We start from the raw sequence: 19,029 nt of genomic DNA, 5'->3' as shown, positions 1-19,029 counted from the left end.
TCCAAAAGTAACTAACTTGTACCAAAACTACTCGAAGGTGTGAGTAATTTTGTATCCGCACTGGAAAAACGTGTATTTGTGAAAAAACAATGGAATTTTGTAGCTGTAGAATTGCTACCTTGTATGTGTCAGAAAATCACATTTGCAGGAAAGCCGACTTGGAGGTTTGGAAATTGCAGCAAAATTGAAGTGTGCTGACTCGTGTGAATCGCAAGTCGTCACGAGTGCTGCTTCTGCTGCTGCTTCTGCTGCTGCTGCTTCAGCTGCTTCTGCTGCTGCTGCTGCTGCTGCACGCACACGTGACCTTTGCACCGCATAGTTGTTATCTGCCTCAGACACATTTGTACTTGTACAGATTGAAATCTGTACTCGACAATCGGGTGAGTAGGATATGGGCGGGCTGCAGATCGACCTCATTGGTTCATTTGGACGCCCGTCAACTTAAACGAGCTCTTTGGATTGCGGGTCAAATTTCAGATGCAAAATGATTTCACACACCTTCGAGTTGTTTTTACTCTGAGTGCAAATGTCTTACATTACAAGTGCCTTTCGTTTGACGGCTACTGCGGCGTGGATGTTGCGCGGAGAAAAGTGGATTTGACTAAAGAACTGCGGCGCGGCGCGCCACCCGCTGGCCGCGCTCGCGAGTAGCACCGGAACAGCAACAGATTGTGCAGCTGCTGGTGCTTTTCTCTCCCGTGGCTTCCTGCAGGCAGCCAACATGATCGCGAACATCGCGTCCCGGAGGTTTTTGCTCGGGAATTCCGCCGCTCTACGGGCAGGGAAAGCAGCGCATGCACGCGCGTGGGCGCTCGCTGCCACCAGTCGGTGAGTTCCACTTTCAACTTTCAACTTTTGCACTCAAACGAGCCGACAAATGAAGACAGGAAATCTCTTGGCGAACGAGGAATGTTTGGGAGTTTGCATGTCGGCATTTGGACCCTTTGCACACACACTTTCCCACACTCCCAAGTGACCGTTCAGGAAACAAGTCGAATGCTTCCCAACACCAGAAGGGACTTTTTCAACGGAATGCAGTTGAAAAGGAGGCAAAAAAACAAAACAAAGAACGCCCCCTTGCGTTGAGCGTGCGCGCGGCGGTTCGGGCGACCAGTCCACTGTTTGTCTCTCTGGAGCCTGAAATGGCCTGTCGAGTCGACCAATCCACTGTTTGTCTTTGTGCTGCCTGCCTGCCTGCCACCGAGAGGCGACCAGTCCAAGGCGCGTCCGCCCTGTGTCCGGCTCACCATGTGAGGCATGCGCCAAAAAGCCGTCAAAGCTTTTTGAGCCCGACCGTTCGCATGCACGCTCAACATTATTGTCCGTTTTTCCAATTTTGGGGGGGTTGGGGGGCGAGGTCAGTCCGCTATTGTTCCTCTCCGTTCCCGCCTCCTATCTCTTAACGTATTGAATGTTTGTCCGAGTTTTCTAAAGATTTTATTCTTCGGTTGGAAAAAAAAAAAGCTGTCGTTTTTTTTCCGCGAACGATGCAGTGCGTTGAACGTCGGTGTCAATATTTTGCGGATTTCGGCTATTGGCGGGCCGGCCGGCCCGGTAGCGAAATGAGGTGGCGTGGCGGAGCCCGAGTGACGCGCGTGCACGCGCTTGTGCTTGTTGCGCTTGCAGCGGCGTGCACGTGGACGCGCCGCCAGTGGTGCCCGCGCTGACGAGCAGCTACGCCCACGGCACGTCGTCCTTCTCGCTGCTCAACGCCACCGTGGGCGAGGTGCTGGCCCGGGCGGCCGACGCCTGGCCCGAGCGGGAGGCGGCCCTCTTCGCGCGGGACGGCGTGCGCGCCACCTTCGCCAGCTTCCACCAAGACGTGAGTCGACTGCGTGCACGACTGCGTGCACGACTGCGTGCACGACTGCGTGCACGACTGCGTGCACGACTGCGTGCACGACTGCGTGCACGACTGCGTGCACGCATGGCGGCGGCGGGCTTCTGTCGGCCGCCAGCATCTCCGCACGCACATTCCTCTCTTTCCACATGTGTTTGTGCTGCGTGCGTGTTTGCGAGTGCGCTTGGCTCGTGTGTGACGTCACCTGGAGCCAGCTTGAGGAGGGAGGGAGGGAGGGAGCGAGCGAGTCCTTTCGGGCGGCATGGCGTGAGCGTTGCGGCTCCTGCTGTTTGTTTGTTTGTTTGTTTGTGCGCGTGCAGGTGGAGCGCGCCGCCGCCGGGCTGCTGGCTGTGGGCCTGCGTCCCGGGGAGCGCCTGGGCATGTGGGGGCCCAACACGTACGAGTGGCTCCTGATGCAGTTCGCCACGGCCAAGGCGGGAATCATCATGGTGGGTGTCGGACGCCTCGCCTCGCCTCGCCTCGTCTCGTCTGTCGGCTCGCTCTCAACTTGTCCCGTTGCTCGCGCACGCATGCAGGTGTCCGTCAACCCGGCCTATCAAGTGCAGGAGGCCGAGTTTGCCCTCAGGAAGGTGAGTCGAGTCACGCGACGTCACGCGCGTCACACCACGCCCAGCGGGACACCGCAGCTTGCTTGCGTGCTGATGCGTGTTGATCCGTGGATGGCCGCATCCGCACGTGCGCGGGACCTTTCTGCGCGTGCGTGTCCGCTCATGAGCGGGCATGTGTGCGTGTCCTCGAATGTGCGTGCATGCAGGTGGGCTGCAAAGCGGTCGTGTGTCCGGAGGCGTTCAAGACGCAAAAGTACTACGACATGTTGCGGCTCCTGTGCCCGGAGATGGCCACGTCGCCCCCCGGAGACATCCGCAGCAGCCGGTCGGAGCGATGTCCGCGCACGGCGCCTGCAGCCTCCGGCCCGCACCTCACGCCGACTGACCTTGTCCTCTCGGCAGACTTCCCGAGCTGCGCTGCGTGATCGTCCTGGACGGCCGCCGCCCCGGAACCTTCCACCTGGACGAGGTGATGCAGGCGGGCGACGGGCGCTTCCTGAGCCAGCTGCATCAGCTCCAGAATAAATTGTCCTGCGACGACCCCATCAACATCCAGTTCACCTCGGTGAGAGTTCTTTGGTTCGCTTCGGTGACCTAAGCTTGCACTCGGTCAATGCTGTCAGGCGACAGGCCTCGGCGGCGTGTTCCGGTCGTGCAGGTTTCAGCCCGCCAGTGGGCTCTGGTGTGTTTCGAAGACTGGGGAATCCCTCCCAGGCACTAGAGGGCGCTCTTTTCGGAGCTCCCCTGCATGCGCGGATAAAGTGTTACTTGGCCTGCATGTTAACGGGCGCGCGCCTGCACCTCTCTCGGTGCTCTGTTGCCAGGGAACCACGGGGCGTCCCAAAGGCGCCACGCTGACTCATCACAACGTGCTCAACAACGCGTTCTTCGTGGGCAGGCGCGTGGGCTTCCACTGGCGGGTGAGACGCCGCAAGCGCCGCCCGCAAGCGCCGCCCGCAAGCGCCACCCGCCGGGCTGACCTCGCCGCTCTTCGCGCGCCGTAGCCCGCCACGCGAGTCTGCCTGCCCGTGCCGCTCTACCACTGCTTCGGCTCGGTGGGGGGCGGCATCTGTATGGCCGTCCACGGCATCTCGCTGGTTTTCCCTTCGCCCTGGTACAGCGGCAAAGACAACCTGGACGCCATGCAGAACGAGAAGTAAGACGAACCGCACCTTCTTTTCTGACTGGCCTCACCCACCGGCGGCTCGTCTCGCCGCGCCTTGGGGGGCCGATGTGTTGTCGGTGCCCTGAAATGGACTTGGGACCAGTCCCTTCATTGTTTGTCTACAAGCGCTCTGGCATGGATTGGCGTCGAAGCGTCCTTTTGTCTTTCAGATGTACCTTTGTGTACGGGACGCCCACCATGTACGTGGACATGATCAGTCAGCCCGACGTGCACGAATACGACCTCTCGTCTGTGGTTGGGGGTGAGCGGCCGGCGACCCCTCGCTCCCTCCCTTCTTCGCTCCCTCCCTTCTTCGCTCCCTCCCTTCTTCGCTCCCTCCCTTCTTCGCTCCCTCCCTTCTTCCCTCCCTCCTCGGGAACCGGCGGACGACCGCGCTGGCCTGCAGGCAACGGTCTGCTCGTTCCCGACGCTCCCGCGTCACGGATGGGCAACTGCAATGCCGCGGGGGCGGGGGGCAGTTTTTCATCTGTGTCTCGTCTCGTGTAGAAAAATGACCATTCACGGACGGCACAAAGGTGCTGAACAGCAAACCAACATCAAGTGAGCCATGCTCATTCCGTGTGTTTGTCCTGCATGTCCTTCCAACCCCGCGATAAATGATTCACTCTCCCCCCGTTGTTGAAGACCCATGCAGTGCAAGCGCAACTAACATATACATGTCTGCCTTCTATGCTGATATTGTCACGTCAAACTAAATAGTGGAACCCCGCTATTGGTGGCGGATATAATTAACGCCCATTGAAACGCACTGAGAAAAATAGAAATCATTTTTTTGGTTTGCGTCCCCCGAAACACTTTTATTTTATTTTTCAAACATTGGGGCAAAAAATCCCCCGGCTGTCAGTTGCCCATCCCCGCAGCCTCTTCTCATTTCCTGAAATGTCCGCTGGAAAGTCCTTTGTAGCGACGGTGTCATTGTGTGCGTCGTTGTTGATTTGCGCGTGCATGTGCGCACGCAGGCATCATCGCAGGCTCGCCGTGCCCTCCCGAGCTGGTCAAGAGCGTCATCGCCATCATGGGCATCAAGGAGGTCACGGTGAGTGAGAATGCATTGCACAATTGTCCTTTTTTTCCACGTGTTGTCCGCATTATTTCATTTCTTCATCACTTGATATAATATGCCATCACATTTGGAGACAAAACTTTTTTTTTTCTGTTGGAATGGATGCAATGCTGAAAGTGTTGCTTGCGAATTTTGCAATAAATCGAATGTAGGTAGAATATAAAGTGTAAACAAGCTCGTAACCGAAATGAAAAAAAGGGTTCGTGCGTGCGCTTTGTATGTCCTCAAGAGGGAGACACGTTACAGCAATTGCTGCATCAACTTCAAGTACTGTAGTTGTCCTTGTCAAACGTTTCGGATTCATTTGAGGGGTGGAAACGGACATGTGGGCCACCAGCAGTATTTTCATTCAAAATTCTATCAATTCAATCATATCATTTTTTTAAATTTTCTTATTGACAGCAAATCCATGAACACTATTTAATGGGTTCATTTAAAAAAATGCAAATGAATGAATGCATTTCCCCGAACCAAGTTGAACCAAGGGAAATTAGTCTCAAATGTATGCAAGAAATATGACTTCATAAAAAACACTCGGTGGGCCGGATTTAACTCACCCCCCCCCCCCCCCAAAAAAAAACAAACGTTCGAATCTTCAACTTTTCGAATCCGCATTGTAGTTTGGATTGCTCGGTTGTTGTTTTGACTTATCGGCCAACAAGACGACGTCATTGTTTTTCAAGTTTATATTTTAACACAATGCAAACAACAAAGACAGCAGCGACCCAAAAGGGACTGAAAAAACAGTCTCATTGATAAATTATCCAATGTTTACATGTATTTTGTACATTTATGTACACGTCCTTTACAAATACGAATAGTTATTCTTGTTATCGTTTATAACATATTTCTGGGTATTTACTAATTGTTATTTTTTTCTATGAATATTTTTCCTTAAGTTTTCTCTTATTCTTATTTCTTACTCTTTTATTGTAAGTGACGAATCGTCGAGATCATCTCGTCTTTAGCCTGAATTTGAAACGCTGGACAATTTCTGACTCGCTTTATTTACCATCTTGTAAAAAGGTTGTCGTTGCATGTTTACTGATTGCTGTCGCCCCCTGCGCGTGACAACTGGAATTGCAGCATATTGACGTGCAGAATGACCAAAGCGGGCCAAGGTAGTGAAACGTTTCTTTATTGAGGCGTTGAGCATAAAGTCGGGTGGAATGAGCGCCGTGATGCCGATGCTAACGTGAAGCTGGGGCGGGACGTGTGGGAAGGAGTTAGAGTTAGCAAACAAGCTGGCGGGGGCCGACGCGGGGCTTCTGTCAGGGGAGCCTGTGTTGTTTGTCGGCTGGGCCCGTGGAAAAGTTCACTTGTGTGGCTGCATGAAAAGGGGAAAACAAATCCGTCTGCCAGCAAGTTGGCGGCGGCGGCGGCGGCGGCGGCGGGAGGTCACGTGCGCTTAGATGGAGCTGTGCACGTGTACCAGTCACAAGGAAGTCTCCAGTCGGGAGCGTCACGTTACCGCGGCAAAAAAAAGTCGAGTCGAGTGCGTATATAGCAAGTGGGCAAATTGGCGACAGAAGCGCACCCGAGCTTGCCCCCCACCCCCCTTTCCGCCGCCCCCCTTCCATTCAGCGGCGTACGGCCATCTTGCTTCTTTTCGGCTTGAGCCGGCAGGCGGCGAAGGCGGCGCTGTCTCGGACCCGCTTGCCTCTCTGCGCCGGCGGCGAGGCGCACACGGCGTCGGTTTGTTTGCCGGCGTGGCCGTCCATCCACCTGCGGCCGCACAACGACAAAAACGACAAAAACCACGTGACCTTTGTGCCGCCTCGACCTTGCTCGAGTGTTCGCGCGCGGACTCGGTGCAGGCCCGAAATGCACGCGAGGACGCACGATGTGTCTGTGAAGGACGTCATCTGGTGTGCGAGGAGCACAGATGATTGATCCATAAAAAGTGGATCAAAGTCCCTCCAACTATGGACTGTAGTAATCAAAAAGAAGAACCTGTTGATTTGTGGAATTTGTAACGGCGCGTGCGTCAGCGAACCTGGGGTGCAGGGCCGACCCGTGCGATGGCGTCGCATCCGTGTCGGAGCCCGCCTGTCACCTGTCACGTTGCCACGCTAGAGGAGAGCGGTCGAGCGGCGCACCCGGCGCACGTCACGCGACATCACGTCCGATGTCGGCAACCGTGCACGTGTGAGCGCTAGCTTGCGCTAGCTTGCGCTAGCTTGCGCTAGCTTGCGCTAGCTTGCGCTTTTTCCTTGCGAAACGTGTGCAACGATGAGCGCTTACCTGCGCAGCGGCGCCAGCTGGCAGGTGCAGCTCCAGGGATTGTTGGCGACGGTCAGGTTGGCCACTCCGGACAAGTCCAGAGCGTTGGGGAGCCAGCGCAGTTTGTTGTTGCTGACGTCCAGCAAGGTCAGCGCCGTCACGCCCTCAAACGCCTCCTCCGCCATCTACGACAACAACATCAACAACATCACAAATGCATTCTTCCAATATTCTTTGATGGAAGGCTCGGAAAGCAAGTCCTAGGGGCATTTGTTGATTCGCTCTGCGTGACATCCTTCTTGAGGCGCAACGAGAAGGACGGGCCGAGTCGGCCGCGGTGACATCCTCGCTTTCCTCGGTTAGGGCGGCCCGCTCTGCTCACTCGTCCTACTAGTGAGGACGAGGAGCATACTGGGACACGGCCCCGGTGCTGAGAGGGCTTTGGCAAAAGTGCGGAGGAGGGCGTCGCAGGTCTTGGCGGGCGTGGGAAGCCCGACGACTGCCTGAAAGGCTCCTCTCATCTTGTGTCAACAAGCGCGCGCACGGACGGACGCTAAAAGCTTCGTGCAGGTGCGACAGCCGCTGGCTGGAAATTTCCACCGGGGGACGACACCCGCCGGCACCCCCCTCCCTCCACTCCCGAAACCGCAACCCCTCCCCTCTCGCCGTTCAAGAGGCGTCTGCGAGACATACAAACGCACTCTCTTTACCCGATCGTTACGTAACCGCTCGCGCTCGCTTTCTCTTTCCCTCTCGCTCGTGCGCACGTGTGTGTGTGTCGATGTGCGTGCAGTATACGCATTTATATAATATAGAGATGGAGACACTCTGATTTAGAAATGTACAGATGCATTTAAAAGTAATATTTTGACTCGATCGCTTCAGCGGCGTCATATCGTCTTCCGTGGAATGAATGTAAATATCCAAGCGTATCGGGTTTACCCGCCTGTGAAAAGAAAGCCGACGGCGCGCGTGTGGAATGTCGGTCGGCGGCCCCCGCGCTTCCTGTTTTGCGGCTCAGCACGGGCCGCGTTTTCCTCCGCTCGGGCCGGAGTCTTCCTGGTTGTCGCTTCCTTAAACGCTGTTCCACAGCCGACCGAAGCCGCTTAGCGGGAGTCCGACAAGCCGTCTGGCAGCTTTGCTCGCATCGCGATGTTCACGACGTCGGCGAGGCCCGTTTGACTTTTTGGGCGGTGGGCAGCAGAGAGCAATATTGAGCCGCCCAAGATGGATGAAAAGTGAAGAATTCTTCCGTTGACTCGGCATTGCACAAAGGCAATATTCATCACGAGGCCGTGTTCTGGCGGGTGCGCGGCGGCCCCTCCTGCCCTGCAACAAATTCTTTCCAGAGCAAATTTGGGCCGGAGTCCCCCTTTCAAGTGTCCGCACTGTCCTGGGGCAAAGCAGCGCGTGACCTTGTGGGACATTACAACTAATGGCAAAAATGATTTTCATGCCGGTTTATCTCGCTCTGAAGTGAAAGCGATCCTAAAGGACGGACAAAGTCAAATGTTGTCTGTAATTCATAGCTTTGTTTTTGCGAAGAGGGCCAGAAAGAAGTTGTTTTGCTCTTGACACCCCGGGCTGATTCATCAGGTATCGTAATTTCATTCGGGCAAACGTCAGACTCACCCCCCCCCCGAAAACGCCGACCGGCTTTGAGCGGGCCATAAAAGCAGCCGACGTCTCGCCGCGGTGAGTTTGACGGCCGGGCCGGACGGAAAGGAAAAGGCGCGGCGCCGGCCGGTTGGGACCGGGCTTCCCGGCCGGCGGAAGCGCTGGCGCATACTGCGGGTGGCGAGCGGGGCCGGGGCCGGGGCCGGGGCCGAGGCCGGGGCCGGGGCCGGGGCCCCCCGCACTGACCTTCTCCAGGCCCATGCGCTCCAGCCGCAGCTTCTCCAGGTAGCGGCCGAAGCTGCCGAAGGCGCGCTCGGGGATGCTCTTCATGGGGTTGCCGCCCAGCGCCAGCTCCTCCACCACGCGCAGCTTGCTCATGGCGGCGGCGGGGTAGACGGCCAGCTTGTTGCGGTCCAGGTGCAGCGCGGCCAGGTTCTCCACCTCGTCCAGGGACCCGGCGTGGAGCGCGCTCAGCCGGTTGCCGCTCAGGTGCAGCCAGCGCAGGTCCTTGGCGCCGGCAAAGGTGCCGGGGCGGAGCTGGCGCAGCTTGTTGTCGTCCAGCCGCAGCACGAACAGGTTGACCAGAGGCGAGAAGATGCCCTTGGCCAGCTCGCCGATGCGGTTGCGGTCCAGGTGGAGGTAGGTGAGCCGGCTCAGGTCTCGGAAGGCGTGGGGCTGGATGCTGGCGATGTGGTTGTGCGACAGGTACAGGTAGACCAGCTGGCTCAGGCCCTTGAAGGCGTTGGCGGCGATGTGGCGCAGCTGGCAGTGCTGCATGTGCAGCGACACCAGGCCGCCGCTGTCGGCAAAGGCGGCGGCCGGAACGCCGCCCAGCGGGTTCCGCTGCAGGTTGAGCAGCCGCGTGGACGCCGACACGCGCGGGATCTTCTTGAGGCCCGCGCCGTCGCAGATGACGTGCTGCAGGTCGCCGTGGCAGTGGCACGGGGCCGGGCAGCGCTCGGGCGCCCCCCCGGCCGGCGGGACGCTGGCCAGCAGCAGCAGCGCCGGCAGAAGCAGCGGCAGGCAGCTCACGCGCCGCATGTCGTCCTCGCCTCGCGCGCATGCACTGAGCGGCCCCGCGCTCGGCCGCCGGCAAAAGGCGGGTGGGCGGCGCCGGGAGAACACTCGCCCCCATTGAGCGGGGCTAGGGGGAAAGAAAAAGAAAAAAAAAATCAAGCGTCCGCACGAGGAGGAGGAAGTTTGTGCGCTGCCGCCTGCGCTTTTGAGCCTCGCGCCGTCCAAACATTCCTCCGGGCAACGGAATGTGTCGCTCACTTGACACTTCTGCCACGTCGTCGGGAAGGCCGCCGCCTGTCTGATGTTCCGGCTGGAGCGGCACGGCTAATTAGCCGCGCGCTAACATGTGCGTAACCTGTGATTGACAGATCGGATATGGCACCACGGAGAACAGTCCCGTCACCTTTTGCGGCTCGCCGTTGGACAACCCGGACAGGAAGTGCCAGACGGTGGGATACATCATGGACCACACGGAGGTGCGTGCCTTCCTCGCCCCGCCCGCCGTCGCCAGTCAGCCGACACGCGGGTCACGCATAGCTGACACCGGTCAGCGCTCACTACTTCCCTGACACCTGGGCACACCTGGCCTCGAGTTAACGCCGGCTCATCACTTTGCCCGCACCTGGCACAAGCCGTCCGTCACCGGACGCCGCTTACCCGTGACGCGTTGCTGCCGATCAGGACAAATGTCAAAGGTGGCGTGCGTGTCCGCAGGCCAAAATCGTGCACCCGTCGAGCGGGCGGCCGCTTCCGTTGGGCTCTTCCGGCGAGATCCTCATCCGAGGCTACTGCGTCATGTTGGGCTACTGGAACGACCCGGACAAGACCCGCCAGTGCATCGGCCAAGACGGCTGGTACAAGACCGGGTGAGTCGGCCTCACGCCTCCTCCGACTTTGAGCTCTCCCGCGCCAGTCGGGAACACCTTTCGCTGGTGCGTGCGTGCGTGCGTGCGTGCGTGCGAGAGCGTTTCACCTGCGCTTCCGTGCATGGCACTTGTGTCGTTTGTGGTTGTGTTGCAGGCGTGAGAGGATTCCAGTCGTGAGCGCCAGCGCCTTATTTCCGTAAGAGTATTTTGCAAGTGCGTGTCGGAGAGCCTTTCGCCAAGTTGTCTTTGGCTCTGCGCTGCGCATGAGAGCATTTCAGTCGCGCCGCTGGGCGGGCGTCGCAGTCGCGCGCGCGTGTCTCTTGCGCTCGTTGACGTGAAACGCGTGCTGGAAAATTCGGCTCGCCAGCGCGACAACGTTTGAGTAGCGGGCGAGCGTTCCGGCCAGAGGTGTGACGGCCTCTCATGCGAGCGCGCGCGCCTGTGCCCTCAGGGACATCGGCAGCTTGGACGCGTTCGGCTACTGTCGCATCGAAGGTCGCATCAAGGACATGATCATCCGAGGAGGCGAAAACGTTTACCCTGCCGAGATCGAGCAGTTCCTGCACACGCACCCCAAAGTCAAAGAAGCGCAGGTCAGCCCGCGCGCGCTCAAACGCTCAAGCGCATCCGCCCGTGAAATGTTCCCACGCAAAAAATCAACCAATGCTCGAGCAGGCACAAGGGAAACACGCTCACGCGCATCACTGACATGCTCGCGCGCCAACAGCAGAATGCGCTCAGGGACACTCTCTCACGCACAATACCAAAACATCACGCTACCGTACACACTGCTGGAGCGTTGTGCAAACGCTTTCACGCCCTCTCCTGAAGTCTTCTGAAACGCTGGCACTGCGCGGCAGGTGGTGGGCGTGACGGACGCCCGCATGGGCGAGGAGATTTGCGCCTGCATCAAAGTAAAGGACGAGCAGGAGCTGAGCGAGGACGACGTCAAGACTTTCTGCAGAGGGAAGGTTAGCTCCACTCCTCTCTCGGGTTATCGGTGCGGCACGCGCTTTAGTCTTTCTATGCAGGGGAGTAAGATAATACCAGTCAAGTCAAAGCAAAAAATTGGCCCAACCAAAACCGGAGGCACCGCCGTCGGGCACAGAGCCGGCCTAGCGTGTGTTAGCGTAGCGCAGAGCGCGTGAGGCAGCTGGCGTCTCGGCCGTCCGGTCCTTGTCGCCTGGCGTGACGTCGCCTGGCTTTGTCTGTGTCCAGATTTCTCACTTCAAGATTCCTCGCTACGTCCTGTTTGTCAGCAGCTTTCCACTCACCGTCACCGGGAAGGTAAGACGAACGCCTCCCTCGCCGACACCGCAATTGATCTTCGGAAAGACGCAAGGGAACGAGTGTGCGGAAAGGGAGCGAGGAAAGCAAGGGCGGGCGCAAGCAGGCGGGCATTTGCCCGGGCGGGCGGGCATTTGCTCGGTCGGGCGGGCATTTGTGCGGGCGGGCGGGCGGCAGGGCGCGCCGCTGCTCCCGGTACCTGAGCGAGCGGCTGTTTCCTGTTGCAGGTCCAGAAGCACCAACTGCGCCGGGAGGCGGAGGAGCGGCTGGGACTCGCCGAGGCCGCGTGAGTGTCGCCGTTGGAAAACGGCCGACGCAGTCGTCTTTGCCCTCGGGAGCAATAAATGGGAATGCCAAACATTCAAAAGTCGCTCCGGTCTTGATTTGAACGCCCATCCGTCGGTGACCTGCCAGCCGTCACCCGGCATTAGTCGGCTGCCCCCTGTTACTCGCAAATGGCAAATCAACTGTCACTTATGACCAGAGCTGGACATTCCGTCCGTGCCGCAATGCGACCGGGCTGTCGATCCCGCGCTGACGGACGCCCCGCGTGACGGGAAAAATGTGAAAACGGACGGATTAAGCAAAGACGGAAACCCCTTGATTTAGTTCGTCATCGATCTGTCATGAGTCTATTTTTCCAATGGTGAGTTGTTGTCAGATTTGAGTGAGGGAAAGCGCAGTGAACGGCGAGTCACCATTTCTGTTCGAATATGGTCCGTCCGGCGGGGGGGCGGTGCCGGTGAAAGTTGAGTCGGATGAAACGGGTACCCTTTATTTCCCCCCGGAAAAAGGGCGAATGATGACGGACGGAAGGGTAGCCACGCTGCGGACGGATGAGCAACAACGGACGCTCCATTTGTAGTCAAATGGCCGGCTCCGTCCGCTTATTACTCGTCACCCGGGCCCAGTCGCTAGTTGCTGTCACCTGACACCTGTCCTAGTTAGCTGCTACTCGTCACCTGTCACTGGTTACCTGAAACCAGTACCTGACATTATCCGTCAGCTGACACCCATCACTAGCTAGCTGTCACTAGCGACCCGCCATCTGGCACTAGTTATCGTGAACAAGGGGTAGGACTCGACACGTTTTCTACTTCTTCCTACTCCCCTGGAACGCAAACTTGACCGAATTAAGGTAAGTACTGATCCTTTATTTTGATTTTGTTGGTTTTTTTGTGTCTTTCGTGTCGTGTTTATTTGTGTCACTTGTTACCCGTAACTACTTGGTGAGAGAGTTTATTGCAAACTCACCTTTCCCATCATAGTTAGTTGCCACCTATCGCACGTCCCCCGTCGCCACGAAACACGTCGACCTTCGCCGGTCACTCGTCAGCCGTCATGTATTACCGCTCAGCCGACACCTGTGGGTAGTTAAGGTCACCCGCCACTAGTTGGCTAGGAGCTGTCAAGGTGATGATGATAGACGTGCCCGCTTGACATGTTTGTGTGTCGATAGAAGACAGGAAGTGGCTTGTGTGCTGTGCTATCAAAAGAAAACTTTAATACTGTCAGGGTGAAGATGAGTCACGAGCCAATCGGCTTCTTCACAAAATCACGGAAGAAAAAAAATGTGGTAAACGTCCTGGGAATGTGGATTATGACAAAAAGAAGAGAAGAGGAACAAAAGACCAAGATGAAAAGGCCTTCCACAATGGCAGCTTTGCGGGAGAAAGAAATCAAAGCACTTCCCGATTCCGTGCCTTCACAATAAAAGCGGGCGGTTAGAAAACGCCGTACGCGTCGCCGTGTCGCGCGGCCACGGCGAAGGCGGGGTAGGCCTCGTAGGCGGCGTACGCGGCCACCCCGGCCACCCCGTCCTGCTTCAGCGGGGAGGCCACGCCCGCCGGCCCGGCCAAAGCGTAACCTGGAAGACACGGAGCGCACCTTCACTTCCCGCGGCGGGCCGGACCGGCGCGGGCGCGCGCGGCGCGGGCTACGGACCTTCACATACCTGGGAAGGCCACCGCGGCGAGGTCGGGGGCGGGGCCGGCGCCCTCCGCGGGTAGTCCCAGCGTGTTCAGCGTGTGCTCGGCCGCGTGCACCTTGGCTTCGTCCACGCCGGCGCTCAGCTTGCTCGGCGTGAACGGGAGCCTGCGGGCGGGCGAGACAACGTGGCGCTTTTACTCGTATGCCGAGCAATTGGAATTGCAGAGCTGCCAACGTGCCTTGCACTTTGACAAATGCCAAGGAACGATGTTCACGTGAGGGGCGGAGCTTCATTGAAACAAGTAGCGCCGTCGTTATTGGCGGCATGGCTCGGCCCTTATACTTGAATTTTTTTTTTTTTTGCTTCAAGAAATTGGCTTGTGATATTCGGGACATTTGTTGTGCCCGAAAACCTTTCAGAGACTTTTACCCCCTCAAAAGAATTCAAATCAAATGAGTCCTTTTCTCGTAAGAATATGGTCTTGTTTTTGAACGCCTTTTCTTCAAGTATGAGCGATTCCTCCTCATCACAATTCATTTCTTCTCATTCGTCAGACTTTTTTTTTTCTCTCGAGCAATTCCCGAACAGAGAAAAAGCCGTGCGGCGGAGGACAAGGCCGGTGGGCCGGCGCTTACATGTTGGGGTTCTGCGTGGCCAAGGCGGGGATGGTGACCTTGTAAAGGAAGAGCTGGCGCTGGTCGGGGCCGATGGCCGAGTGCAGCTGGTACACCGGCGCCCCCCAGCTGTTCTTTTCGCACAACTCCTCCAGAACCTGCGCACATGCACGCTGGGGATGAGTTAATGTGTTTAGGCAACGTGTATGTGTTTGCGTTTAGGCCGGATATTTTTCTCTTCCTGGATTTGTACGTCGCACGTGCGCGTACGTGTATGTGTGGGAGCGGACTTATCGTTTGCCTGCACGTGGTTGTATGCGCGTGTGGGGCGGGACCCGAGGGTTGGCGCAGTACGAGGGCGGCGGAGGTTACCTGCGGCGCCGGCTTGAGAGCGGCGGCCTTGAGGCTGACGGCGGCCGGCGTCATGGGCGTCAACTCCATGCCGGGCAGAAGGTCGTACAGCTTGTCGTCGGCCCGCTTGGGGGCGGCGCCCGGGCGGCACGCGCCGACGCCCCCCGCCGCGTACGTAAGGTAACCCCGCCCGCCCAGCCCGCGCACCCCCGCAGCCCCTACAGGCACACTCATGTAAACTTCTACAGGAGAAACCAACCGCATCAGTTCCAATCAGCCGCAATCACACACACACACACCGATGGACGGGCAGGCAGACAGACAGACGGGCAGGCGGACAGACGGGCAGGCAGGCAGACGGACGGGCAGGCGGACAGACGGGCAGGCAGGCAGACGGACGGGCGGGCAGGCAGACGGACGGACGGGCAGGCAGACGGACGGGCGGGCAGGCAGACAGACGGGCAGGCAGACAGACGGGCAGGCAGGCAGACGGACGGGCAGGCAGGCAGACGGACGGGCAGGCAGACGGACGGGCGGGCAGGCAGACAGACGGGCAGGCAGGCAGACGGACGGGCAGGCGGACAGGCAGCCCTTCCAGCATTCCCGTTGATTGTAAACTCCTACTGGACGTCACAACATCAGCCCAGACGGAATCTTTTCTGATCCGCAAGCGTACGCCACGCTAGTTAGCATAGTGTACAGCACATTGGCTAGCATAGCATAGGTGTGTTAGCATAGCGCGTGCTAGTATAGCCTAGACTAGCGCATGTTAGGCCCACCGCATGCCCAGCCACGCAATGCGTGGCGAACGCAACTCGTTTCATCGAGTCGAGTCCGGTTTTGCTGCGATGAAGAAAATCGCAGATGTAACGGCCAATCAAAAATGGGCTTGCCCTTTCACAAAAAAACCCCAAAACATTTTTGGTCCCGTTAGATAATATGGCACGTTAGTTTGCATAAAAACAGCACGTTGACGGACCACAAGCGCCAGTGTGTTGGTTATCACCAGCAGATTTGGTCGCTTAGCACGTTAGCATAACACAGAAGCGCTGTGTTAAGAGCAAGTGTCCCGCGTCCAGTAGTCGTTGTGTGATTGACAGTGTAAATGTGCGCAAGATTAAAGACGACCTCTGACCTCGAACAGACGGCGTCCTGATCACACCGCGACCTGTGACGTGAGCTTTGGTGGGAGGTAAGCGGAAGTGGGCCGGGGCGGGGGGCGGCGGCGGCGGCGTACGCGTGCGGGGCGTAGAACACCGGCGCTCCAAGATAGGCCACGGTGGGGTCGTACACCTGAGGGGGAGGGGGGAAACATTGGAGCTCACCGCGGCAAACGCCCCCAAAGGTACCCCATAAGGCAGCTGCCCGCTGAATGGAGTGGCTCAAAAGTCAAACCCCCTCAAAGGAGCCCAGATTGGGACCCCCAAGCTTGCAAATGTGATGCGGATGCGCAAAGTTCGCCGTTCCGCCCAATCTGCCTTATCCAAAGTTGTCATTTGCAGGGTGCGTGTGGGTGTGTGCGCGCGGGTCACCTGTCCGAGGGCGAGGGCAGCGTAGTCGTCCTGCAGCAGCGGACCGCCTCGACCTCCGCGGCCTCCTCGACCTCCCGTCCCTCGCGTGTAGCGCACGTAGCTGTCCTTGTCCACCGGCTTGGCCAGCGTCACCTCCATCGCCGACCCGTCCAACACCTGAGCCGGCGCACGCGTGCGCCTGAGTCACTGGTGTGCGCGCGTGTCGTCTGCGCGCGCGCGCGTGCGAGCGAGCGACCTTGCCGTTGAGGGCCTTCATGGCGTCGATGGCGTCGTCACGGTGAGAGAAGTGGACGAAGGCGTAGTCTCGGATCTTCTTGACTCGCTCCACCGCACCTGCAGCACACGCGAGCGTCAGGCAACGGCGGCGAGGCAGCGGCGGCGAGGCAGCGGCGGCGAGGCAGCGGCGGCGACCACCTGCTTTGATGGCGTTGAATTCCTTGTGAATGTTCTCCTCGCTGGTGTGCAGCATGAGATTGCGGACGTAGAGAATCTTGACGGCGGCCATGGTGTCCTCGTCCACCTCCACCTCAGGCTCGGCCCAGTCCACCGCGATGGCGTGACCCCACAGCTGGATGCGGCCTGAGGGGATGCCCCGGGATGTGAGGCGGAGGGGGGAGGAGGCGGCGCCTTACCTGCCGGCGCCTTACCTGGCAGCAGCTTGCGCCGCGCCATGGCCGCCGCTCGGTGGCTGTCGTACTCGACGAAGGCGAACCCCCGGTTTTTGGATTTGTCGGCCGCGCTGGGATAGACGATGACGTCCGCCGCTCCTTCCGTCACCTTGCGCATCTCGGCCAGGATCTCCTCCCGCTTTTTGCTCTTGGGGATGCCGCCCACGAAGAGTCGGCAGTTGTCCACGCTGGCGCACACGCCCAGCAGGCGACCGCTCCTGAGGCGCCAGCGAGCCCGGTCAGACGCGCGCCCCGCCGACGGACGCCCCGCCGACAGACGACGGCTCACCTGATCTCGTAGTTGTTGAGCTGCTTGGTGGCCGCCCGGGCTTCCTGTTTGTTGGCGAAGGTGACGAAGGCGTAGCCGCGGTTGTTGCCATTGAAGTCCATCATCATCCTCACCTCGAAGATCCGACCGAACTCCCGCGACAACACCAAAGCCATCGTTAGCCGGATGGAGAGCGCCTTCGTGCTATGCTGTCTCACACACGTGCACAAAACACACGTGCACATGCCACGCCATGCTACGGCGGCGGCGGCGGCGGCGGCACCTTCTCGCAGAGCGGCACGAGCTCGTCCTCGAAGAGATCTCGCGGAAGTTTCCCCACAAAGATTTCACTTCCTCTTTCTGGGGGGGGTCCGTCCCAGCCGGGCGGGGGGCCGCCATAGCGCCGCTGGCCGTTCTCCTGCCGCACGTTGGAGCGCATTAGCGGGTTGGCGCGTTAGCTGACCACGGGCACACTCACTTTACCTGCTGCAGGCGGTACCCCGTCCTCTGCACCAGTGCCCTTAGCCCCGCCTCCTTCTGTGCCCCCACTAGTCCTTCGCCTCCTGCCTTCTGATTGGTTTCCATTGGCTTTGATTGACAGCTTGACAAATCAAGGAAATTAGCAGAGCTCACTGCAGGACGAGGACCGGGACGAAGACCGGCACGAAGACCGGCACGAAGACCGGCACGAAGACCGGGACGAAGACCGGCGCGAAGACCGGGACGAAGACCGGCACGAAGACCGGGACGAAGACCAGCACGAAGACCGGGACGAAGACCAGCACGAAGACCGGGACGAAGACCGGGACGAAGAGGGGGCAAATAAGGTTAGCAGGCTGTAGGGCAAACGGCTGTGTGTTTGTGATTGTTTCTGCATGCGTTCTATGTTTGCACATGCGTGCGCATTGTTATTGTGTGTGTGTGTTATGTCAAAGGTCTCGAGACGGTCACGTCAACCCGTGGTGACCAATCAGTTGCATTTTTGCGGAGGCGTCGCACGTTCTCTCTCGCCTGGATTTGCGTTTGTTTGCAACCCTAACTCCAAAGGAAGAAGCTATTGCTAGGGAGTTTGGATTCTTTTCTAATCAATTAACAATAGTCATAACAACAACAAGAAGAGCGATCGTATCAATTTGGATTTCCGTTGCGCCTTTCAAAGGATTGTTCAGTGGGATTGTTTGTTTTTTTAAACTATGATTTTCTTATCTGTAAAAAGTGTCTCCACTCTTCATCGGTGCAGCGAAAGGAGCGTCGATGACGTTTGCATCGGCCGCACGAAACGGCAGACATAGCATGTTAGCTCTGAGCCGCTGCGCACGCTCGTTCCGCCGCCTCCGTTTGCCCTCGCGCGACCAAACGACGCGTTTCAATCCATTTCCACGCAAACAAATGGAAACGTTTTCAAAGTTGACGGTGACGTCTCACACTTTTTTCTTTGAGCAGGAAAAAAAGCACACAAAAACTCACCTGAGCAATTTCAGAGATCACCTCCCTCCACTCAGACCTGTGTCATTCTGACCACTGTGTGTGTGCGAGTGTGTGCGTGTGTGTGTGTGTGTGTGCGTGTGATCACATCATATCAAACTCCAAAGGTTCACTGTCTTGGTGTTAGCTTTACAAGGGCTCATTAATGTTTAACCTGCCGCTATCTGTGTGCTCGCACACGCAAACACGCTGAAATTGGCTCCACGGTCGCGCTCCCGTTAATGCAGATAAATGTTGCACGCTTTGAACTGTATTTCTTCCATTTTTTTTTATGGCCAGTGTGATTCTTGCTAATGGGTCTGATTTGAAAGCCAGGCTAGTGTAGTGGGAGAAACCCACGGCCATTTTATTTTGCCGGCTATAGGAACCCGTTCAGAATCACTGACTTGACAACACACAACAAACGCCCGCTTCAGCCGAGTCAGCTTCAGCGTCGTCACTCAACGAAATCATTGTGAACACTTTCTTCAAATTGTGCTCGGGACTTTTTTTTTTCTTTTCGTCCATTCTGTT

The 19,029-nt window shown here is 57.9% G+C and overlaps 3 protein-coding genes across 4 annotated transcripts; 1 reads left to right on the top strand and 2 right to left on the bottom strand.

Annotated features, from left to right (window-relative positions):
- The first annotated feature begins 427 nt into the window (after positions 1 to 427).
- Positions 428 to 12,163, top strand: acsf2 (acyl-CoA synthetase family member 2). Of its 2 annotated transcripts, XM_086017064.1 has the most exons (16): positions 445 to 828; positions 1,627 to 1,822; positions 2,161 to 2,289; positions 2,377 to 2,430; positions 2,616 to 2,734; positions 2,812 to 2,974; positions 3,234 to 3,329; positions 3,414 to 3,565; positions 3,745 to 3,836; positions 4,555 to 4,631; positions 9,884 to 9,991; positions 10,230 to 10,381; positions 10,833 to 10,974; positions 11,242 to 11,352; positions 11,600 to 11,668; positions 11,896 to 12,035. In XM_086017064.1, exons 1-16 carry the CDS (start codon positions 722 to 724, stop codon positions 11,956 to 11,958), a joined length of 1,830 nt encoding a protein of 609 aa, XP_085873190.1. In that variant the 5' UTR covers positions 445 to 721; the 3' UTR covers positions 11,959 to 12,035. The 2 variants fall into 2 exon arrangements, with proteins under 2 accessions (XP_085873191.1, XP_085873190.1); XM_086017065.1 differs by lacking the exons at positions 10,833 to 10,974; positions 11,242 to 11,352 and having other exon boundaries at positions 428 to 828; positions 11,896 to 12,163.
- Positions 5,787 to 13,194, bottom strand: chad (chondroadherin). Its single transcript, XM_086017067.1, has 3 exons — positions 8,745 to 13,194; positions 6,903 to 7,066; positions 5,787 to 6,383 (listed from the first exon to the last, which is right to left on the bottom strand). Exons 1-3 carry the CDS (start codon positions 9,537 to 9,539, stop codon positions 6,239 to 6,241), a joined length of 1,104 nt encoding a protein of 367 aa, XP_085873193.1. The 5' UTR covers positions 9,540 to 13,194; the 3' UTR covers positions 5,787 to 6,238.
- On the bottom strand, positions 13,143 to 18,635 carry LOC147128690 (APOBEC1 complementation factor-like). The gene is given in 14 exon segments (XM_086017066.1): positions 13,143 to 13,535; positions 13,623 to 13,762; positions 14,234 to 14,370; positions 14,585 to 14,805; positions 15,699 to 15,792; positions 15,794 to 15,856; positions 16,096 to 16,251; positions 16,331 to 16,428; positions 16,510 to 16,674; positions 16,743 to 16,981; positions 17,053 to 17,183; positions 17,315 to 17,449; positions 17,515 to 17,663; positions 18,499 to 18,635. Coding segments are annotated over 13 exon segments (1,824 nt in total). The 5' UTR covers positions 17,617 to 17,663; positions 18,499 to 18,635; the 3' UTR covers positions 13,143 to 13,392.
- Between the last annotated feature and the right edge of the window lie 394 nt (positions 18,636 to 19,029).

The sequence above is a fragment of the Filicampus tigris genome, chromosome 19 (genome assembly GCF_054856515.1).
Source record: "Filicampus tigris isolate MCC_2025a chromosome 19, RoL_Ftig_1.0, whole genome shotgun sequence".
Taxonomy (NCBI): domain Eukaryota; kingdom Metazoa; phylum Chordata; class Actinopteri; order Syngnathiformes; family Syngnathidae; genus Filicampus; species Filicampus tigris.
Note: the sequence above shows the minus strand (reverse complement) of the source record. Positions and strands in the feature narration are given on the sequence as shown.

Bases quoted from the DNA above. Each gene is read 5' to 3' on its own strand.
- acsf2 (XM_086017064.1), top strand. From the start codon at position 722: ATGATCGCGAACATCGCGTCCCGGAGGTTTTTGCTCGGGAATTCCGCC. The intron at 2,735-2,811 runs GTCGGAGCGATG...TCCTCTCGGCAG, and splicing joins GGAGACATCCGCAGCAGCCG to ACTTCCCGAGCTGCGCTGCG. The intron at 10,975-11,241 runs GTCAGCCCGCGC...ACTGCGCGGCAG, and splicing joins CCAAAGTCAAAGAAGCGCAG to GTGGTGGGCGTGACGGACGC.
- chad (XM_086017067.1), bottom strand. From the start codon at position 9,539: ATGCGGCGCGTGAGCTGCCTGCCGCTGCTTCTGCCGGCGCTGCTGCTG. The intron at 7,067-8,744 runs GTCAGTGCGGGG...TTGTTGTCGTAG, and splicing joins AGCGCATGGGCCTGGAGAAG to ATGGCGGAGGAGGCGTTTGA. The intron at 6,384-6,902 runs GTAAGCGCTCAT...GTGCGGCCGCAG, and splicing joins CAGCTGGCGCCGCTGCGCAG to GTGGATGGACGGCCACGCCG.